Source organism: Stegostoma tigrinum, chromosome 5 (genome assembly GCF_030684315.1).
Source record: "Stegostoma tigrinum isolate sSteTig4 chromosome 5, sSteTig4.hap1, whole genome shotgun sequence".
Lineage (NCBI taxonomy): Eukaryota > Metazoa > Chordata > Chondrichthyes > Orectolobiformes > Stegostomatidae > Stegostoma > Stegostoma tigrinum.
In genome coordinates this window covers 96,513,675-96,535,562 of record NC_081358.1, presented here as the reverse complement: position 1 = coordinate 96,535,562, position 21,888 = coordinate 96,513,675, and the positions used below count along the sequence as shown (strand labels likewise).

The 21,888-nt window shown below is 45.8% G+C and overlaps 1 protein-coding gene across 2 annotated transcripts in view; it reads left to right on the top strand.

Annotated features, from left to right (window-relative positions):
• tmie (transmembrane inner ear) overlaps positions 1 to 13,477 on the top strand; it is a 91,476-nt gene extending 77,999 nt beyond the window's left edge. For both annotated transcript variants that reach the window (XM_048529862.2, XM_048529863.2), the window contains exons 3-4: positions 11,298 to 11,447; positions 13,279 to 13,477. In XM_048529862.2, coding sequence (XP_048385819.1) covers positions 11,298 to 11,447; positions 13,279 to 13,385 — 257 coding nt within the window. In that variant the 3' untranslated portion in view covers positions 13,386 to 13,477. The remainder of the gene's footprint in view (positions 1 to 11,297; positions 11,448 to 13,278) is intronic.
• The last annotated feature ends 8,411 nt before the right edge of the window (positions 13,478 to 21,888 follow it).

The window sequence follows — 21,888 nt, the reverse complement described above, 5'->3', positions numbered from 1 at the left end:
TAGAACACCATCCGGAAGACCATGTAGCAAATGTGGATGCCTTGAAGCGCCTCCTGCTGGCAGAAACACCAACAATGGTACGACAAACAGAGCAGGAGCAAAACAGGAACAAAAACAGAAATTGCTGGAAAAGCTCAGCTGGTTCGGCTGCATCTGTGAAGAAAACACCGGAAATGTTAACTCTGGATTTTTCTTCATCTGGTGCTGCCAGACCTGTTGAGCTTTTCCAGCAACTTCTGTTTGTGTTCCTGATTGACAGCACCCGCAGTTCTTTCGGTTTTTATTACAGGAGCAAAACATACCTGGCTCCACGGAACAGCCAGAAAGGCTGTCAGAACCTGTGAGTTGTCCCCCTTCACCTTTATTGCCTGAAGAAGGAGATGAATTTCTACTGAGATGCTCCAGGACCAAGAAATGGATAACGGTCTGGCACATGCTACCCATATCCCAGGGTGAGTCAAAGGGATTGGATCCAGTGTGAGAACTCCCCAGGAAAGGCTACAAGACAAAGAACAGGCCTCTGACCTAGGACTTAGAAGTGGAAGGATATAGTAATTGTAACAAGATCAGCCAGATGGACCTCAGAGAATATGGGTTCCCTGATTGGGGCTGTTAACCTGGTCCAGTCAGGGAGCTTTGGCTGACAGGCATAAAAAGAACTATTGGAGGTTCTGTTCATTCTGAGAGTTGACTCTGAGAGAGTTGGACCAATGTCAAGGATTCATCATGTGTAAATGAAGTGTGACTTGATGATGGAATACGGCCTCAGTGGATTTATTTCAGGGATATTCCAAGATTCACTGCTGCACCCTCAGAAAGAAAGTACTTGTGAAGCCCAGGGCCAGGGAAATGGAGGTCAAGTGTCAATGTAGTTTCGTGAACAAAATGGCTGAAGAAAGAGATAATGACAGAGAATGAGGAGGGGAGAACAGGAAAGGGAATGTATTTTTGTCAATGAATAGTCCCCTGGCACCCAGCGGACAAAACTGTTGGTTTAAGATATGTTGATGTTTTGTTGTGAATCGCTGCCTCAGGTTATTTGGTTCCCAGTGGAATATCTCTCAACTTTGGTTTGTTTAACATTGACAGCTGTGGCAATAGATTAAGATAAAAGGTTTCATTGCAATGCAGAGGGACAATATAAACTGCCAGATTTGGACAGTTCCGATCAATAAGGCAATGAGTATTTATGACATATGGAGTTAATATAAATAGCATTCGATCTGAGCTAAAATACAGAGGATATGATGGGTGAAATTGCAAAATGGTAAAATGGGGCTGGATATTCTGAAAGTGATCATGGTCAATGTAGATTCATCTGTTGTTTCAAATCTGACCCCAGAAACTTTAGTACTAACCTAAACTACAAAATTATCATCATGCACAGTACTGAGATAGTGATGTACTGCTGGAGGCATATTCCTTCTGAAGAGGCATTAAACTGAGGTCCATCTGAGTTATTTTATGCACATTTTCACTGGGAGGTTTTCTAAGTCTTCTACAAAGATACTTGAAAAATCACAAAGTGAATGAGCAGGAGAAACTTAAAACAAAAACCATCAGCAGAGAAAAGCTGATCGGAAAGCTAAAAGACATATAGGCTGTCCCCAGGTCCAGATGCCCTGCAACCTAGGGTCCAAAAAGATTTGTGGTAAAATTGACACACTTGTTATAATCTTCCAAAATTCCTTAGATTCGGACCACAATACTTGGTCTTCCGGCGGTATGTCATCTGGTCTCTCACCAGCTCATGGCAGTGTCTCGGCTTTGTAGGCCAGTGGTACCTGCCTGGGCATGTTCTCAGAGCACTAGGGGGAGATCGGAGGGACAACAGATTCAGCAGCAGTGACTGTATCTGCAGCAGTGGCATTGAGGACAGACAGCTGAGTTTCTCTGGAGAGCGAGATAAGCAGTGGACTCATCAAAAACTGTTCAACTTTTATTCATTTATTTTCTTGCTTTAATCTAAGAAAGACTTTAATGTAAACTATTACTCATTTCTCTATTTGCCTACCATTCCATGAAATAATGCATAACTTTCTAACTCCTGTTTCTCCTACTACGTTTTACCCAAGAGGTTTTTTGTACCTTAGCTACCTTAATATCTAAAAGGGCGCTATGTGTGGTGGCATTATTCACTTTTCACTTTACAGCTGTACTTCTGTACTTGAGTACATGTGACAAAATCTAAAATCTAAAATCTTCAGTCAAGGGAAACAGAAAGCTGGAATCTATCAGTTGGTTTGCTAACTTAATCAAAGGAAATTTGCTGCAATCTATTACTAGCAAGGTTTTAGCAGGATATCCTTAAGTCCTAATGGGATCATACAGATTCAGTACAATTTTGTGAAGGAGCATTGTGTTAAATTATTGGAGTTCTTTGAGGAAGTACATAGTAAAGTGCAAAAACAGGAACCTGTAGATTTATGCACATGCCTTTCCAAGGGGCATTTGATAAGCTGCCATCACAAGGTTACTTCTCAAGATGACAGCGTATAGTGTAAGGAATAACATATTAGCATGGATCAAGGGTTTGTTAACAGTTAGGGATCAGAAATTAAGAATCAATGGGTCTTCTTCAGACTGGCAACCCATAATTAGCAGAACACAAATTAATCCGTGCTGGGACCTTAACTCCTTACAACAGGATCATGGTTGATCTGACAATCTTCATGTCCACTTTCCTGCCCTTTCCTCAAACCCTCGGTTCCTCTACTGATCAGGAATCTACCTTTCTGAGCCTTAAATGCACACAAGGATTCTGCCCCCACAGATTTCTGTGGCAAAGAGTTCCAAAGACCTGTAAACATCTCAGAAAAAAAAATCGTCTTCATCTCAGTCTTAAATTGGAGGACCTTTATTTTGTGACTATGCCTCCTGATCCTAGACTCACCTATGAGGGGAAACATCCTCTCAGCATTTACTCTGTCAAGCCCCCTATGAATATTCTATATTTTAATAAGATGATGCCGCTGTGTTGTAGGATGCTGAAGATGCTGTATCAGATGCTGTGAAGAATGACCTCACTTTCTTATTCAGAACAATACTGAGGCTGTCATGGATCCCCATTATCTGTTCCACAAACTCAATGTGACCTCCAGTTGTCTGTGCCAGAAATTCCAAAGATTAATAGGCATCCTCTCCTGGGGCAGTACAGAGAATTGTGGACAGAATGGCATGGCATTCTAATGGCCACCTCTAACAGAGTATAGTACCACTGCCCTTTGTCGCTCACTGTGGTATTCCATGGAAGATGAGTGACTGTGCTCCCTTCCATCTGTGTCACATCTTTGTCACATCATGGCAATGCCATTAGGTGTTGGCCCCATACCTACTGGAGGTTGATCCTAGGGTTCCAAATGCATGTATTCCTCATCCATTTGTGTAGCAACCCTTAGAGGAGGAGTGACCGTAATTTCTGTACCTGGCTCCAATGGAGACAGCTCAATGAGCCTGAATGGGCAATATCACAAACATAGCAGATCCTCAGCCTTGTGATCATTCAGCAGTTGCAGCACAATAACATGAACAGTATTCTCCAAACATTGGGATATGAAGGCCCTTAACAAGGATTTGGGTGTGTGCCTCTCCATGCAGTGTCATTGTAGGAGTGTTACAATGCTCATCACTATTGTACCCTGAGGGCAGCATTGAAGGACAAAAGTTTCCTGTGAGTGGATTGGAGAGGTGCCATGAGGATCCTGGGAGGATGGCAAGTGTCAAATGCCAGCTTCCATGGTTGAAAGGTGCCTTGGAGCGTACCTAGATATACTGTTGCTGGTGTCCAATGTAGGATACCTGAGGAGGAAGCAGTGAGCTAGAGTCACCAGATTCCCACTTAGACATCGATGTGGCAGGTTGTCGATGTTTAGTTTGCTCAGGGCAGTTCTAGGACAGGACGTTGTGTATTAATAAGCGGAGATTCAGTGTTAATGAGGTTGTTTATAGGCATCTCACTGCTGCCTGATGAAAAATCTCATCTCGACATCTAGAACTTAGTTGGAAATTGTGGATAGTTGCTCCCAACACCAAGATAGATTTATTGAACTTCTCATGTGATTCGACAATGTTTCTCATCAAAGTCCACCTCATTCAAACCCCTCTAAGATACTGCCCAGCCTCACCAGCCCTCTGCTTTGGAGTCACACTAAACCTAATCCTTTGCTCCTGCCTGGCACAGCAGCTCTGGTTGTTTCCCTCAGCTCCAACTCTCAGTCTAATTGACTCAGAGTCCTTATGTCTGCTCAGAGCAACTTTAGCTGCTGCTTCCTTTATGTCCAGGTGTTAATGCGTCATCTGACTTTGAACAGGGTTTTACCTGGGCCCATGTAACCCTGATAACCTAATCATGTGGGCCTTTGTTTGCAGGGAAGAATTTAGCGCAACATTATACCAATCTCCAAACCAGAGCATTCTGTTTTACCTTAAATTAAAAGAGACATCTTAAAACATTACCATCTTATAAAGTCTAGCAATCATGTCAAGCTCTATATTGAAGATAACAAAGTGTGGAGCTGGATGAACACAGCAGGCCAAGCAGCATCTCAGGAGCACAAAAGCTGACGAGATGAAGGGTCTAGGCCTGAAACGTCAGCTTTTGTGCACCTGAGATACTGCTTGGCCTGCTGTGTTCATCCAGCTCCACATTTTGTTATCTTGGATTCTCCAGCATCTGCAGTTCCCGTTATCACAAGCTCTATATTGATCTTGGAGCTGGCACAGAATAATACCACAGATTAAAGGATTAAATTAGGAAATTACATCAATTTTAACTTGTGGCCTCTTGAGTTTAGAAGGGTGATCTGTTTAATCTTTTTAAAATGAACATAGGATTTGCTGTTGTAGATACAGACAAACTATTTACTCTGGTGGAGGAATAAGAACAATATAGCGTAAACTCAAAATTGGAGAGGAGCCATTTACAAGTGAAATCAGGAAGCACTTTGATTCAAAGGGTAGTGGAATTCTGCAAGTAACTCCCTAAAAGGTTTGCAAATGCTGGGTCAATTGAAGTTTAAAGACTGAGGGTCAATTTGGCTTCAAGGCACCCCTAGAAGCTGAGATGACGGTAGTAGTTGATGGATTGTTTCCCTAAATTACACAAGAGGGCAACAAAATAAACCAGATGAAAGGTAGTATTCTCTGGGAGCTGGGAATTTGGAAGACTGAATTATCAGAAAAGTCACCTCACACAGGAGGAAAAAGCCCACTTCAATGGCATTGTTAAAATTGATTGCTATCAATTGCCTTCCTTTCTTAAGATATATTCTTGATTTACTTTTTTTGTTCCGTTCTTTTGCCATACCCAGGGAAACAGGCCAACACCAATTCACTTCAGAGAAAGGAAAACATGTTTTTAGCAAGTTCTGACTTCTCAATTATGGGAATTACTGAAAAGTGGCCCCCACCCAAAAATGCTGAAGTCCTCCCTGTTAGACCCAGAATGCCAATCTAACTGTGACAGTGAGGCAGTAATTGGCATAACACAGTGCCCCTGCTCAAATTAGTCTTGTTGCTGTGCCAAGAGATAAGGACTCAGTAGTTCTGTTGTTGAATCTTTGTGTTTGATCCAGATTTCCTGCTACCTTGACATGATTTGGACTGATTCTAAGATAGATGAGGACTTTAGGCACTGACCACTTCTTTACAAACAATTTCTGCTGAGCAGCAAAATACCAACCATGACTTTGTTTCTGTCAGAAGCAATCATGTCCCTGTTGGGGTTTATTAACTTCAGGGCTGATCGGTGAGATAGAATGAAAATCTATCCAGCTGTGCCGTCATGCTTTTAAACTGCACCTTAACAAAAACAAATGACGTTCTCTCCCTGCAAACGTCATGGGCATTGCCTGTTCCTTTCCACCAAATTGCTGTGAAGAGAGATGGCTAAAAATAATAAAATCACAACACCAAGAACAATAGATGTTGGGGTGGGCGTGGTCCTGGCATGGAGAGGCAGAATTCTCATTAACATAATTAAATTGAGCTCCTCCACTGAAATTTGAACTCTAATTTTGAAGGTAATTGGTATAGTGAGATCATACTGAGGTTGCAGAAAAGGCAAGTCTGTCCTCATACTGATGAATAACACCTTCTATTAACTATTTATACAATGTACATTAGTGGGTGGGGCAAAGCATTCTTAGAACACTACTGGCATAGCCCTAGTTCCAATTACCCCTGACGTTAACAGGTATCACTGATGACATATACTATCATCAGCATATTAAGACTTATAGAATCACAGACATGTAGAATTTCACAGAATAGAAGGAGGTCATTTGACCCATCAACTTCTGAAAGAGCTACCCAGCTAGTCTCACTCTCCAGCCCTATCTCTAAAGCCCTCTAACTTCATCACTTTCAAATTTGGATATCATGTTGAGACTATACAGGACATTGGTGAGAGATAATGGGAACTGCAGATGCTGGAGAATTCCAAGATAATAAAATGTGAGGCTGGATGAACACAGCAGGCCAAGCTGCATCTCAGGAGCACAAAAGCTGACGTTTCGGGCCTAGACCCTCTTTGATGAAGGGTCTAGGACATTGGTGAGGCCTCTTCTGGAATATCGTGTCCAGTTCTGATTGCACAGTTATTATCAAGCTGGAGAGGGTTTAGAAGAGATTTACCAGGATGTTGCCTGGTATGGAAGGTTTGAGTTATAAAGAAAGGCTGGATAGACTGGCGCTTTTTACACTGGAGCAGTGGAGGTTAGAGTCGACCAGATAGAATTTTATAAAATAATGAGGGGCATGGATAGAGTTAATGGTAGGTGTCTTTCCTCTAGGATAGAGGATTTCAAGACTTAGGGGCACATTTTTAAGGAGAGAAGAGAGAGATTTCAAAAAGACATGAGAGGCAATTTGTTTTTACACAGAGGGTGGTTCACATGTGGAATGAACTTCCTGAGGAAGTGGTGGATGTGGGTAAAATTACAATGTTTAAAAGATATTTGGATAGATGCATGAATAGGAAAGGTTTAGAGGGATATAGGCCAAGACCAGGCAAGTGGCACTCATTTAGTTTGGGATGATATTCAGCATGGCCTGATTGGACTAAAGGATTTGTTTCCATGCTCTATGACTCTATCCCTCTATGGCTATATATTCAGCTCTCTTTGAAACCTACTATTGATTCCACCTCCAAAACTATCCCAGGCAGCTCATTCCAAGTCCTAACAACTCTCTGAGTAAACATATTTCTCATCATCTTACTAGTTCTCTTGCTGACAACTTTGGAATTGTGATTTAATCCTTATCCAACAACTGTGTTGGATGGGTTCCCCAATCCATAAGACACAGAGCAGAAGTAGGCCATTCAGTCTACTGAATCCTCTCAGCCATTCAATGAGATCATAACTCCACTTTCCTGCTTTATCTGCATGATAACAACCAAAAGTAGGAGTAGGCAATTCAACCTCTCAATCACGCTGTGTCATTTAAGAAATGGTAGCTGAACTCATGTCAACCTCAGCCCCACTTTCCTGCCCACTCTCCTTAACTCTTCAAACTTTTACAAATAAAAAATCAGTCTATCGCCTCCTTAAAATTACTCAATTTCCTACATCCACTGCACCCTGGGGTAGTGAATACCAGAGATTCAATACCCTTTGAAAAAGTAATTTCTCCTCATCTCCATTTTAATTCTGCTCCCCCACATCCTAAAACAATGACCTCCCAATCTAGACTGCCCCACATGAAGAAACATTCTCTCCACATCTACTAACGCTTAATCCCTTTATTAGTCCAAAGGCTTTGAGAAGATTTGTAGCTTGGGTTGTGGATGAGGGCGTAGACATGCTTGCTGAGCCGGTGAGTTTGTTTGCAGACGTTTCATCACCCTGGGAGGTAACACGGTCAGTGGCCCTCCAGTGAAGCATCGGTGTTCTGTCCCATTTGTTATTTGTATGCCGCGGTTTGCTGAGGTGGCAAGATAATAAAATGTGAGGCTGGATGAACACAGCAGGCCCAGCAGCATCCCAGGAGCAGTTCCCATTATCACTGGTAGTACTTCCGTTCTGTTTTTCAATGGTTTGTATCGGGTCCAGTTCAATGTGTTTGTTGATCGAGTTGGAATGTCGGGCCTCCAGGGATTCCCTGGCATGTCTCTGTTTGGCTCGTACTATTATGGATGTGTTGTCCCAGTTAAATTTGTGTCCTTCTGTGTCCGTGTCCTTCTTTGTCTATGTGCATTGAGACCAGTGAGAATTGGTGTTTACTGCACTATTTACATCCGTAAACATTGACCCAGCCAAAGAGACAATTGCCACACTGCTGGACAAATCAGGAAGGCAGGCACCCCAACGGCACCTACAGCATCAACAAGGACAGCACCCTGAAACTGCTGGATCTGTGCCTCACAACCACTTCACCTTCAATGGCTGTATATTCAAACAAATCCCCAATATCAGGATTGAGTGCAGAAGCAGTAATGCAAAGGTTAGAACGAACAGCATTCCCCGCTATTCAACCCAAACTCTGGGTCCTCTATGTAGAGGATACCTTTGTGATTATCAAGTGCACAAAGCTAAAAGAAACCCACCAACGTGTAAACCAACATCCTCATCAGGATAAATTCACAAAGGGAGAAGAGAACAATAACTGACTACCCTTCCTAGACACCGTGGTAGAACATCAGAACAACAGGAAACTCCAGACTAGTGTATACAGAAAGACCACACATGCATGAACATAGAACATTACAGCGCAGTACAGGCCCTTCAGCCCTCGATGTTGCACTGACCTGTGAAACCAATCTGAAGCCCATCTAACCTACACTATTCCATTATCATCCATATGTTTATCCAATGACCATTTAAATGCCCTTAAAGTTGGTGAGTCTACTACTGTTATAGATACTTAATTATGGACCAGATACTTAATTATTCCAGCAACCACCCAAACACCCATAAACAGAGCTACATCAGAATATTATTTAAATTAGCCACAACACACTGCAGCAATCCGGAATTGTGCAAAAAAAGAACAGGAGCACTTGTACAGAGTTTTAAAAGGAATGACTACCCAAAAAGCACAATCCACCGTTATCTCCGTGACAGACCACAACAAGAAGACACAACATGACCAGACATACTAGTCACCCTACCCTACATCAGAGGCATATCAGAGATGACCACAAGACTGCTCAGACCCCTAGGTATCAGGGTAGCCCACAAACCAACAACTACACTGCAATGGCTACTGATGAACATAAAGGACCTCATACCCATAACCAATAAAACTAGCCGAATATACGAAATACTGTGCAAGGACTGTGAAAAACATTACATAGGCCAAACTGGAAGAAAACTGACAATAAGGATACACAAACGCCAACGAGCCACCAAGAAACACGACCAATTCTGACCGGTCTCAATACGCACGGACAAAGGAGGACACAAACTCGACTGGGACAACACATCCATAATTCCTAGAGGCCTGTTATTCCAACCAGAACACCATCAACAAACATATTGAACTGGATCCGATATACGAACCTCTGAGAAACAGAACTGGAAGTAATACAATCCATCCCAGCAAACCAAGGCATGTAAATAACACACAAGACAGAATACCCATGCTTCACCGGATGCACACCAATGATGTTGCCTAGCAGAGTGATGAAATGTCTACAAGCAAACACACCAGCTTGGCGAGCAAGTCTACAACCTCAAAATCAGTCAAACTCAACTTTGAATGTACTTCATGGCTCAGCCCCCAGAGCCCTCTAAAGTTAAAAGTTCCATGACTCACTATCCTCTGAGGCAAAATATTTCCCTTCATCTCTGTTTTAAATGGGCCACCCTTATTCTGAGATTGTGCCCTCTGGTCCTAGACTGCCCCACAAGGGGAAACAATAGTTCCACGTCTGTCCTATCAAGTCCCCGAAGAATCTCGTACGTTTCAATAAGATTACTTGTCATTTTCTAAATTCCACTGAGCACAGACCCAACCTACTTGACCTTTCCTCGTAGCACAGTCCCTCCATCCCTGGGATCAACTTAGTGAGCCTTCTCTAATCTGCCTCCAATGCCAGTATATCTTTCCTTAGTTAAGGATTCAGGTTCTCAACAAGTTTTTGACCACAGTCACACACGGCCCACGTTTCTGTAAGTAACAGGATCAATAGCCTGGATATTTTCAGTGGTGTTTTGTTTAGGTAGCATGGCAGGTACCCAATATTCTTTGGAGTTTTAATTCCATAGTACACATTCTTTATCCCCCAACAGATTTCCAGCTAGAAAGTCAGCCTTATTGAAAGGCCTGAACTCCTATTGGTCAAGAAGCAGACCAATCAAGCTGCAGCACCAATTGGGGCAATCCTTCTGCTATCTCTCAATTATTACTATTCGACTCATTTAATATCCAGCGATGGCCGAATAGAAAATGTTCTGATTAATCATTCGGAAAACTAAAGTTAAAGTTTTCAGATCCATTCTCTAAACTCCATTCCTTAGTTTCTGATTCCATTCCTCTCCCTGGCAATTATTTGAGATTAATGCAGTCTGAGTACAATCTTGGTGATCCAGCCCTGAAATAAACTTCCGACCACATATTCCTCACTGAGACCAGTTACTTCCCCAACAGTAACATTGCCCAAACTCACACCTCGCTCAGCCTTTGCTGCTAAAACCCTCATTCATTATCTGATTATATCTTATATATATTATATATCTGATAATCCCAATGAAATACTGGTTGGCCTCTCACATTCAACCCTCCATAAACTTGGCGTCATCCTCAAAAGTCTGCAGTATATAACTTAGCTTGCACAAAATTCCTTTCACTTATTACCTCCTATGTTTAGTATGAACTCCTGGTCAAACAACAACCTGATTTTAAATTTATGAGCCTCGTTTTCAAACACCTCTGCAACCCCATCCCTCCCTCTTTATATAATCTATTCCAACCCCAAAATTTTCACAATGATCTGCACTCATCTTGAGTTGTTCCATTTGTAATCACCTCATTTGGCTGTGACATTAGTTATTTAGGCTTAGAATTTTGAATTCCTCCCTGACACTACCTTGCTTCTTTAACTTGCATTTCTCTTTTATCATTCTCCTTAAAAACTCCCCTTTGGGATCATTACATTCACAATTGCCTTCAGATATATTGTAGCACCAACAGTACAGCACTCCCTCAGCATTGCATTGGAATGGATGCCCAGACTTTTTCTTTGTTCATCAAGTGACTCTTGATGCCTTGACTCTCTAACTCAGAACCAAGGCAACCTGTACGTGGGGATCACCAAGATCCTTAGAGAATCATAAGATCTTTTTGTTTCTTTCCAGTAATTGTACTGTGCTGCATCTTCAAGTGCCGAATCCCCAGAACAAAGAAGGAGATTGAAGCACGCTATGCCCAGCGTCAGGCTGCAAAGAGGTACGCCAACACTTTGGATAATGTTCCACCACTCAACGAACTGACAGAGATGCCAGGAGGTGAGCAATGAGTTTCCTGAATAATAAAACCCCTCTTCCAAAACATATATCCCTGAGGACACCTTCCTCCTGTACTAAAGGTTCAGAAGGAAAGCATAGACAAGAGCCAAAGGAATTAAATCAAACAATGAAATCTTTGCACCTTGTAGCTCGGACTTTGGCCAAGGATACTGGATGTTGACAGGTGTCATGGAATTCATGGAAATTAATTTTTCAGACAAGACAATCAAATTATGTAGAAACTTTCCTCAGTGTATGAATGAGGAGACCCATTTGCCTGAAACTTCCAAGAGCCCTAGTGTGTTTTTTAAATCAATGATTTCCTGCTTTTTTCTTCCTCCTTCTTGATTTAGGGAACAGCAAATTCCTTCCCAAAACTCCCTTGAAATAAAGTCGACCAGCACTGTTAATACCTTGTAAAACAGATTCCACTCGAGCTGCATACAAAGGCCCCTGAGTCATCTCCCTCGTTGGCATAAAAACAGAAATTGCAGGAAGCACTCATTAATCTATTACTATCAGTACAAAAATCAGATGTTATCTTGTTCACTGATGATTGCATAGTGTTCAGCTCTATGTGAAATTCTGAAGATAAAGTAGCAGTCCATGCCCGTATGCAGCAAGGCCGGGACATTAGGCAGGCTTGGTAAATAGCTGATAAACAATCATGTTACTCCAACTACAAGCATTGATCTTCTCCATTGCACCTGACAGCAGCTGAGAGCATTTTTACATAAGGGCTACTGTGGTTCAAGAACACGAGGAATGAGGATTAAGCAGGAAATGCCAGTGATGCCTGCTAAATTAATCTAACAAAAGAGAAAGGACTGGCTAACATTTAAGGTGTAAATCAGCTGCACAATACACAACAGACAGAACAACCATCAACCAGGGTTACAAGGGAAAAGAGAGAGAGAAATGCACCTCACCAAAGACCAGTAGCAATTGACACACACCCTTGTAGCCCAGCTAAGTCCATGTTGAGTTATGAATCAAGTAACACTCCTTTAAATTAATAGGAAGTGGAGTATGCCTTTCAACCTCTTGAACCTGTTCTGTTATTCCAGTCGCTCAACTGTCATTCATTTAATTTGCTCTAGCATGCTTGCAGAGATTGTGTAAAATGTTAGATTAAGTTAGATTTTAATGAAAAGATTTTCTTTCATTATTTCATAATCCAATTAAAAGTGATAAGCTGTATGTAATCCCCTGCTTAAAATGTTCCTGTGAATAACTTTATTACATTATGGGTGCTATTTAAATGGAAGCTTTTCTTGCTGTTATTTTGATTTACGTGTTTCAAAATTAGATCAGTGTCCTATCGGTGTTTATCCTCCTCCTCTGTGCTGTTGTAGCTAATTGAAATATTTCTGGTTGAGATGCCCTGGGGCTGTGACTTCAGTTGAATCTCTGAGCTTTCAATCAGCTCATTGTCGTTATCTGAACACATCTGAATCAGCAGCTGGAGCAAAAGGAATTAATTTTAAAAGGTCAGCACAGTTATTTTGAGTTATGTACGTGTGTGTCATCACATGGGTGTGCACATATGTTTATGTGTCCTTATATATGTGTATATAGTCTACAAAGTACAAGAACATACCATAATTACACTTTCAACAATCATTTGGCCTGATAGGGGAGGTTATGGAAGGCGAATCGTCCCTGTGAATCTGCATTTCAGCTTCAGAACATAAAATATCAGAAAAAAAAGAGTAAAGCTTCAGTAAAATTAAACGTAAATGAAAGAAAATTATAATGCCTTACTCTACTTGTCCTGATCTGCTTTCTCATTTTCTCTCTTATTTTTCTCTCTTTTTACCCTTTATCCTAGATTCTTCTGACACTATTCCTTTGCAAACTGTCTCTGGTCAGCTCCAGCACAGATCTGTCCACTCTCTACCTGTCCTTCAGGAGGAAGATGAAATGGCACCTGTTTGAATTCAAGACCACCGATAACTGGGTCAAATTTTGTTCTTTTATTTCAATCCCTCCACCAAAAAGAACCTGTAACTGAAGAAACTTCCTCTCCTATCTTTCTGTCTCTCATTTGAAGGGCTATTGTCAGATTTGTTGGTTTAAGTGAAATGAATCTGTTGTATGTTTTGACAACTGCATGCCATAAAGGCCTGATTTGCAATAATGTTTTCATAGGAATGCTACATTTTAGTCCTCTGCTCCGGATCTGTCATCGGAATTCAGGGCTGGTATGAAAAGACAGAATCCATCCTCTCTGTCAACACATGGATAGCAGACCAACAGTGCTGCTTGTTTTACTAGTGCTGAGCAAGGTTTGCTAATTTATTGCTTAGAAAGTGGATGCAATGCATACTAGGAATCGGCAATTGTGAAATTCACTGCAGGAGCTGAGTGAAGGGAAATCAATGAATAAATAAAGGACCAGGCATTAAAAAAAACAATATACTCTTGATGCTGGAATCTGAAACAAAAACAGAAAATTGTGGAAATATTCAGCAGGCCTGGCAGCATTGTCGAAAATTGAAATGTTTCATGTCAATAACTTTCCATTGGAACTGAAGAGATTTAATAAATATGGAAAGCACTGGAGAAACTCAGAAGGTCTGGCAATATCCATGGAGACAGAAAGAGTTAATGTTTTAAGTCCAAGATGACTCTTCAAAGATATAAGACTGTATGACATAGAAACAGAGGTAGGCCATTCAGCCCATTGAGTCTGCTCCACTAGTCTACAAGGTCATAGCTGATCTGATTATCCTCAAGTCCACTTTACTGCATCTTCCCCATCAACCTTGTTTCTCTTATGGATTAAAAATCTATCTATCTCAACTTTGAATATATTTAATGGTCCAGCCGTGACAGCTCTCTGTGGCAAAGAATTATATTCTAAGAGAAGAAATTCTTCTTCACCTCTGTTTTAAGGAAGTTTGAAAGCAGACAAAGGTGGCAGGGAGTTAGTGGGAATGGGGGGTGTTAGTGTGGGATGATTGAAAGGGACACAATGTGATGGGTTGAAAGACAAGGCACATTAAAGACAAGGAAGACTGTGTTGCAATGTGAATGATAAAGCAAAGAAGCAAAAGGTTGAGTTAGAAGAAGTATGATTGCTGCCAGACCTGCCAAATATTTCCAACATTTTCTGTTTTTAACTAAATAAGTAACCAGTTAGTGTTATCATTGATTGGGAGTTTTGAGAAGATTTGTAGCTCAGGTTGAGGTTCTGGATGTGAGTTTGCTCGCTGAGCTGGAAGGTTAGTTTTCAGATGTTTCGTCACCTTTTTTTTATTTGAAAAAATATACTTTATTCATAGAATGTACAAAAAAATAAAACATTTATACAGCTACCCAGTCATGCAAGCCGCTCCGGGTTACCCGGGGGTACGTACACCAACTAAAGGAAAAAAAAACAAAACAGAGAAAAAAAAACAAAGCAAAGAAACCGCCCCGGCAGTCGTCATCCCGCACAGTCCCAGTTGGCCCCCTGACCAGTTGGGGAAGGCGCCAGCTGGGCCCAGTTACCAGATAGGGTTCTTTTCCCTTTTCTGGATGAGGGGCCTCATACGGTGGTCTTTCCCCACCGCGCCTTGGCTGCGGCTGCCCCAAGCTTTAGCGCATCCCTCAGCACGTAGTCCTGGACCTTGGAGTGCGCCAGCCTGCAACACTCGGTCGGGGTCAGTTCTTTCAGCTGGCAGACCAGCAAGTTGCGGGCAGACCAAAGAGCGTCTTTCACCGCATTGATGGTCCTCCAGGCGCAGTTGATGTTGGTCTCGGTGTGCGTCCCCGGAAACAGCCCGTAGAGCATGGAGTCCCGCGTCACGGAGCTGCTCGGGACGAACCTCAACAAATACCACTGCATCCCCCTCCAGACCTCGTGCGCATAGGCACACTCCAGAAGGAGGTGATCGACAGTCTGGTCCCCCCCACAGCCACCTCGAGGGCAGCGTGTGGTGACGCAGAGATTCCGGGCATGCATAAAAGGATCTCACTGGTAGAGCCCCTCTCACCGCCAGCCAAGCAATGTCCTTGTGCTTGTTTGAAAGTTCTGGCGATGAGGCATTCTGCCAAACAACCTTGGCAGTCTGCGTGGGGAACCACACGACGGGATCCACCCTTTCCTTTTCCCGAAGGATCCCGAGGATACTACGTGCTGACCACTGCCTGACGGCCTTGTGGTCAAAGGTGTTTCCTTTCAAAAATTTCTCCACGAAGGACAGGTGGTACGGAACGGTCCAACTACTCGGAGCGTTCCGCGGCAACGAGGCCAGGCCCATCCTTCGCAACACCGGGGACAGGTAGAACCTCAGTAAGTAGTGACACTTGGTGTTTGCATACTGAGGATCTACGCACAGCTTGATGCAGCCGCACACAAAGGTAGCCATCAGGGCGAGGGTGGCGTTCGGTACGCCCTTTCCCCCATTTTCCAGGTCTTTGTACATGGTGTCTCTGCGGACCCGGTCCATCCTCGACCCCCAAATGAAGTGGAAGATGGCCCGGGTGACCGCAGCGGCGCAGGTCTGGGGAATAGGCCAGGCCTGCGCCACATACAACAGTACCGAAAGCCCCTCGCACCTGACAACCAGGTTCTTAACCGCGATGGAGAGGGACCGGAGCGTCCACCTGCCCAGCTTCTGCTTAAATTTGGCGATATGCTCCTCCCAAGTCTTAGTGCATGCCCCAGCTCCACCAAACCAAACACCCAGCACCTTCAGGTAGTCTGTCCTGACGGTGAAGGGGATGAAGGAGCGGTCGTCCCAGTTCCCGAAGAACATGACCTCGCTCTTACCCCTATTGATTTTGGCACCCGAGGCCAGTTCAAACTGGCCGCAGATGTCCAATAGTCTACTCACCGACCAGCGATCGGTGCAGAAGACGGCGACATCGTCCATGTACAGGGAGGTCTTGACCTGAAGGCCTCCGCTGCCTGGGATAGTCACGCCCTTCAGGCTCACGTCCTTCCTGATGGAGGCGGCGAAGGTCTCCACACAGCACACGAACAAGGCAGGAGAGAGCGGGCAGCCCTGCCTGACTCCAGATCTAACAGGAAAACTGTCTGATTCCCACCCGTTGATCGAGACTGCGCTAACGATGTTGGCGTAGAGCAGCCGGATCCAATTGCGGATGCCCTCCCCGAACCCCAATTTGGAGAGGACGTCCCTCATGTAAGCATGAGAGACCCTGTCGAAGGCCTTCTCCTGGTCCAGGCTGACGAGGCAGGTGTCCACCCGCCTGTCCTGTACGTAGGCGATCGTATCCCTGATGAGCACGAGGCTCTCAGCGATCTTCCTGCCCGGCACAGCACAGGTTTGGTCAGGGTGAATCACTGACTCCAGGACAGATCTGACCCGGTTGGCAATGACCTTGGCCAGGATTTTGTAGTCCACGTTCAAAAGTGAAATGGGACGCCAATTCTTAATTTCTTCCCTCTCCCCCTTCCTCTTGTAAATGAGGGTGATGATGCCCTTCCTCATGGACTTGCACATTTCCCCTGCCTGAAGCGCACTATCGTACACCTCCAGCAGGTCCTGGCCGACCAGGCCCCACAGAGCGGAATACAGCTCGACCGGTAAGCCGTCGCTTCCGGGAGTCCTATTCCTCTGCAAGGACTTGAGGGCTCTGGCCAGCTCGTCCAGGGATATCGGCCGGTCCAGCCACTCCCTCGTGCCGTCGTCTAAGACCTCTGTGATAGACGACAGGAACGACTCGGAGGCCGTGCTGTCCGTGGGCTTCGTGTCGTACAGTCCGGCATAGAAGGATCTGCTGATCCTCAAAATGTCGGGCCGCGACGACGTCACCGAGCCGTCGTCCTCCTTCAGCCGGCTAAGCACAGAGCTCTCTTTGTGCACCTTCTGAAAGAAGAAACGTGAGCACGTCTCGTCCTGCTCCACGGAGCGGACCCTGGACCGGAAGATTATCCGGGAGGCCTCCGCGGCGAAGAGCGAGGCTTGCTGGCCCCTCACCTCGCGGAGGTCCTCCGTGACATTGACCCCCATCAACTGCAGAAGGAGCAGGTTCTGCACCCTTTTCTGGAGTCGCGACAGCTTTCCCCGTCTCTCTCTTGCCTTCTGAACACCCTTGAGGACAAAGAACCTCTTGATGTTCTCCTTCACCGTCTCCCACCAGTCGCCTGGAGACTCAAAGAGGGGCTTCACGGTTCTCCAACCGGCGTACTCCCTCTTAAGCCCCTCGACATTCTCTGGGGTCAACAGAGTCGTGTTGAGCTTCCACGTCCCCTTGCCGGCCGGCTGGTCGTCCTGTAAGTGGCAGTCGGCCAGCAGGAGGCAGTGGTCAGAGAAGAACACCGGCTCGACGCCGGTGGACCTGACCGAGAACGTCCGTGACACAAACAGGAAGTCTATCCTTGAGCGGATAGACCCGTCTGGCCGCGACCAGGTGTACCTCTGCTGCGCTCCGTCTGCAGGGGTGCTGAAGACGTCGAGCAGCTTGGCGTCCTTCACCGTGCCCATCAGGAATCTGGACGTGACGTCCAGTTGACTCCCCCCACCCGCTGTCCCCACGCCGGATCTTCCATCTGCATCAATGATGCAGTTGAAGTCTCCGCCTAGGATGACCGGCCTGGACGTAGCCAGCAGGGGTGGAAGCCGCTGCAGGACGGCCAACCGCTCACTCCGTACCGCTGGGGTGTACACGTTGATCAGCCTCAGGGGAGCATTCCTGTAGGTGATGTCAGCCACTAGGAGGCGCCCCCGCACCACCTCCTGAACTTGAGAGATGGTGAAGTCGTGCCCCCGCAGCAGAATAGCCAGGCCCGAGGAGCGACAGTCGTTACCCCCCGACCAGATCGAAGGCCCACAGGTCCAGGCGCCGGACCATTTCCTGTACCTGCCGAGGTGCGGTATCCCGCACTCCTGCAGAAACAGGAGGTCCGCCTTGATGGTGGTCAGGTAGGCCAACGTGGACACACATCTCGCGGTTGACTTGACACTGCGCACATTAATGCTCGCAACCCGTACCCCCATTGTGGGCAGTGACCGCAGTACCCTCCCCAAGTCCAAGGTCCAGCCCCTCCATCTGTCCCTTCATGCCCATTGCCCGGGCTAACTGCTGGACGCTCTCCGGCTCAGGAAACCGTCCGTGCTGCCTTCCAGGTGGCATCCCCCCGTCAGGGGTGCGGAGGCAGGAGGGTCCGGCTCCGGGTCAGGCTGGGGACGCGCTGTTTCCTCCTTCCCGCCTGGAAGTTCCGGGGGGCCCTCCGGTGCTCCAGCGGCACTTGACTGGGTGTCGGAGTGAGCCTCAGAACGCCTCCCGTCACCTGGAAGCGGGGTGCTGCTTTCCTTCCCCCTCGAGACATTTAACTTTTGCTTCGGGTGGGCCCTTTCCGAATCCTCCTCGTCAGAGGAGCTCTTATAGCCCCCCTGTAGCTGCCTCTTCCCGCCTGATGGTTGTGGTTCCTGGGCCCGTCGACGCACCTTCCTCCTCGCTTTCCGGACTGTTGTCCACTCCCCTGGGTCGCCTGTCGCCGCCTCCATTGACTCCGGGTTGTCGGGAGGGTTCGGAGCCTGCAGGGGCGCTTTGCTGGCCTTGGACCCATCCTGCGATACTGGGCCCTCCTGCATGGCCAGGCCCTCCTGCACATTAGTGGGGTCCTTGCTGAGCCTGGTGCCTTCCTCTCCTCCGGGGGGGGGCTGGCCCCGCATTGCCCCTGCCGGTGACCTGGGCGTAGGTGGTCCCCCGTCGCGGGCATGCCCGATAGAGGTGGCCCGCTTCCCCGCAAAGGTTGCAGCTTTTCTCTCGTGGGCAATCCTTTGCAAGGTGTCCCTCCTCCCTGCAGTTCCTGCAGATGGTGGCTTTGCAGTCGGCCGCCACGTGACCTGACCTACCACAGGCATGGCAGACGTTAGGTTGCCCTGCATAGGTCAGGTAGCCCCTGCTCCCGCCGATCGCGAAGCTGGACGGTGGGTGTGCGACATTCCTGTCTGCGCCCATCCTCAGCGTCACCTTGACCTGCCTCTTACTCGTCCAGATGCCAAAGGGGTCCATGATGTTGGTTAGGTCCCCTTCGACCTTCACATACCTTCCGAGGAAGGTCAGGACATCAACTGCTGGCACATGCGGGTTGTACATGTGTACAGTCACCATACGGCTCCTCTGCGCTGGCATCACGAACAGTGGGACAGCGGTCAATACAGAGAGGGGGCCCTCACCTCCTTTCTCCTTGAAAACCTCCAGGAAGCGCTCGCAAAGCTTGGAGCTCCTGAAGGTCACGTCGTAAAAACCTCCTCCGGGGAAATTCTGCAGGCAGTAAATGTCCGCAGCAGCGAACCCACAACAGTCCAACAGGACCCTCTTCTCAAAGAAGGTGCGGTCCACAGGTGCACCTTCATCCACCTTCTTTACAGAAACACGGATGGTGTTCCGGACCCCCTGACCTGGGGCACGAGCGCTTGCCGCAGCCATCGTTGCAGGTTGGCTGCTCCCCTGAACCAGCGTTAGGCCGAAGCCAGCATTAAGATCCACCGGTCGCAAGGGCGCACAGCCAACCCGACGTCCTCCTTTCACCTCCAAGATAGCACTCTCCTCCTCTCGGTCCACAAGAGAGTGGGTCTTTATTGTGTTTGAGATGTAAGCTGGTTCACTGAGCTTGCCGGTTTGTTCCCAGATGTTTTGTCACCATTCTAGATAACATCATCAGTGAGCCTCCGGTGAAGCGCTAGTGTTATGTCCCGCTTTCTATTTATCTGTTTAGGTTTCCTTGGGTTGGTGATGGCATTTCCTGCGTTGGTGATGTCATTTCCTGTTCTTTTTCTCAGGGGATGGTAGATTGGCTCCAAGTCAATGTGTTTGTTGATGGAGTTCCGGTTGGAATGCCATGCTTCTAGGAATTCTCGTGCATGTCTCTGCTTGGCTTGTCCTAGGATGGATGTGTTGTCCCAATCAGAGTGGTGTCCTTCCTCATCTGTATCTAAGGATACGAGTGATAGTGGGTCATGTCGTTTTGTGGCTAGTTGATGTTCATGTATCCTGGTGGCTAGCTTCCTGCCAGTTTGTCCAATGTAGTGTTTGTCACAGTTCTTGCAAGGTATTTTGTAGATGACGTTCGTTTTATTTGTTGTCTGTATAGGGTCTTTTAAGTTCATTAGCTGCTGTTTTAGTGTGTTGGTGGGTTTGTGGGCTACCCTGATGCCACGGGGTCCGAGTAGTCTGGCAGTCATTTCGGAAATGTCTTTATCATTGATTCACAGACAGCAGTTGCATTGAATATAAATGATCACTGATATACCAAAACTGGGGTTTTCCTACACTTTTGATCAAATAGGATTCACCCAATTTTTCCCACAAAGTGGAAAATGGAAAAAGTTCCCTACGCTCGCTGTAGCTTAATTATTAATTCATTTCAATTAATTCAAGCTTCTAGTCAGTAAATATAGAAGCCAACAAACATAGACAGTAAGATTTCTGATCCAAAACAATGACTCCTGCTGAAATTTTTGATCCAACACCCTTACTCATACTGTCAGACTAAAAACCCTGACAGCATCATATCTTTCCTATGTTAGCCACCTACGCTAAAAGCCTGATGGTCACTGGATGTCGCTGTTGTGCTCTGATTTCCATTGGCATCCATTGTAATCCCTAACTCCCATCAGTTTCCCATACTAATCCTTAATGTCCATTGGTTGCTCACACTGAACCCTGGCCCCCACTGGTGGCCCATACTGAATCTTGATTCCCATTGGTCACTCGTACTGAGCCCCAAATCTTGCTGCTTTCCACAACTAAACCTAAACCCTGTTTATCAGTGCAACTTCATTAAGGGCACTTCCTTCCCAGTTTTGGATTAAGTTTATTGGGTTATCAGCTTTAATCAGCAGCTGCAGTGCAAGTGATGTCGCGGAGGAATCATGGAAATTACCATAAAAAGAAGAGTGAAGTCCACCTATTTTACCTTGCATCGTCCAAGTATTTACATGGAAACATCACATATAGAACAAGAGATATTAGGGAGGGAATTACCTAAAACAATCACCATCACTGGGGAAAAATGCTAAAAAAATTATTTAGGATAATGGCAACAAAGACTAGAGTGCCTGCAATCTAGAATCTCTTGAAGTGCAGAAAGTAGATGCGTTGGTTCCAACCTTCTAAAGCTACTTTTAAACTGGAAGCGTCCCAGCGAACCAAAAAATAGAGAATGTAAAATGTTCATTTTAGAAAGGCTGGAGGCAGACAGTTGGAAACTGTAGACTAGTTAAATTATCATCCACTCTTCCCACCTCACTGACCATTCCCCACCACTCTGTATCTGCACTCACCTATCACCATCTACCTACCTACCCCAGCCCCACCCCACTCTATTTATTTCAGGGCTCCCTCCCCCCTCCCCCTTCTCTGGAGAAGGATCCTGACCCAAAATGTCAACTTTCCTGTTTCTCTGATGCTGCCTGATCTGCTGTGCTCCTCCAGCTACATACAGTGTTATATCTGCCTTAGGGAAGGTCCTTTTAAG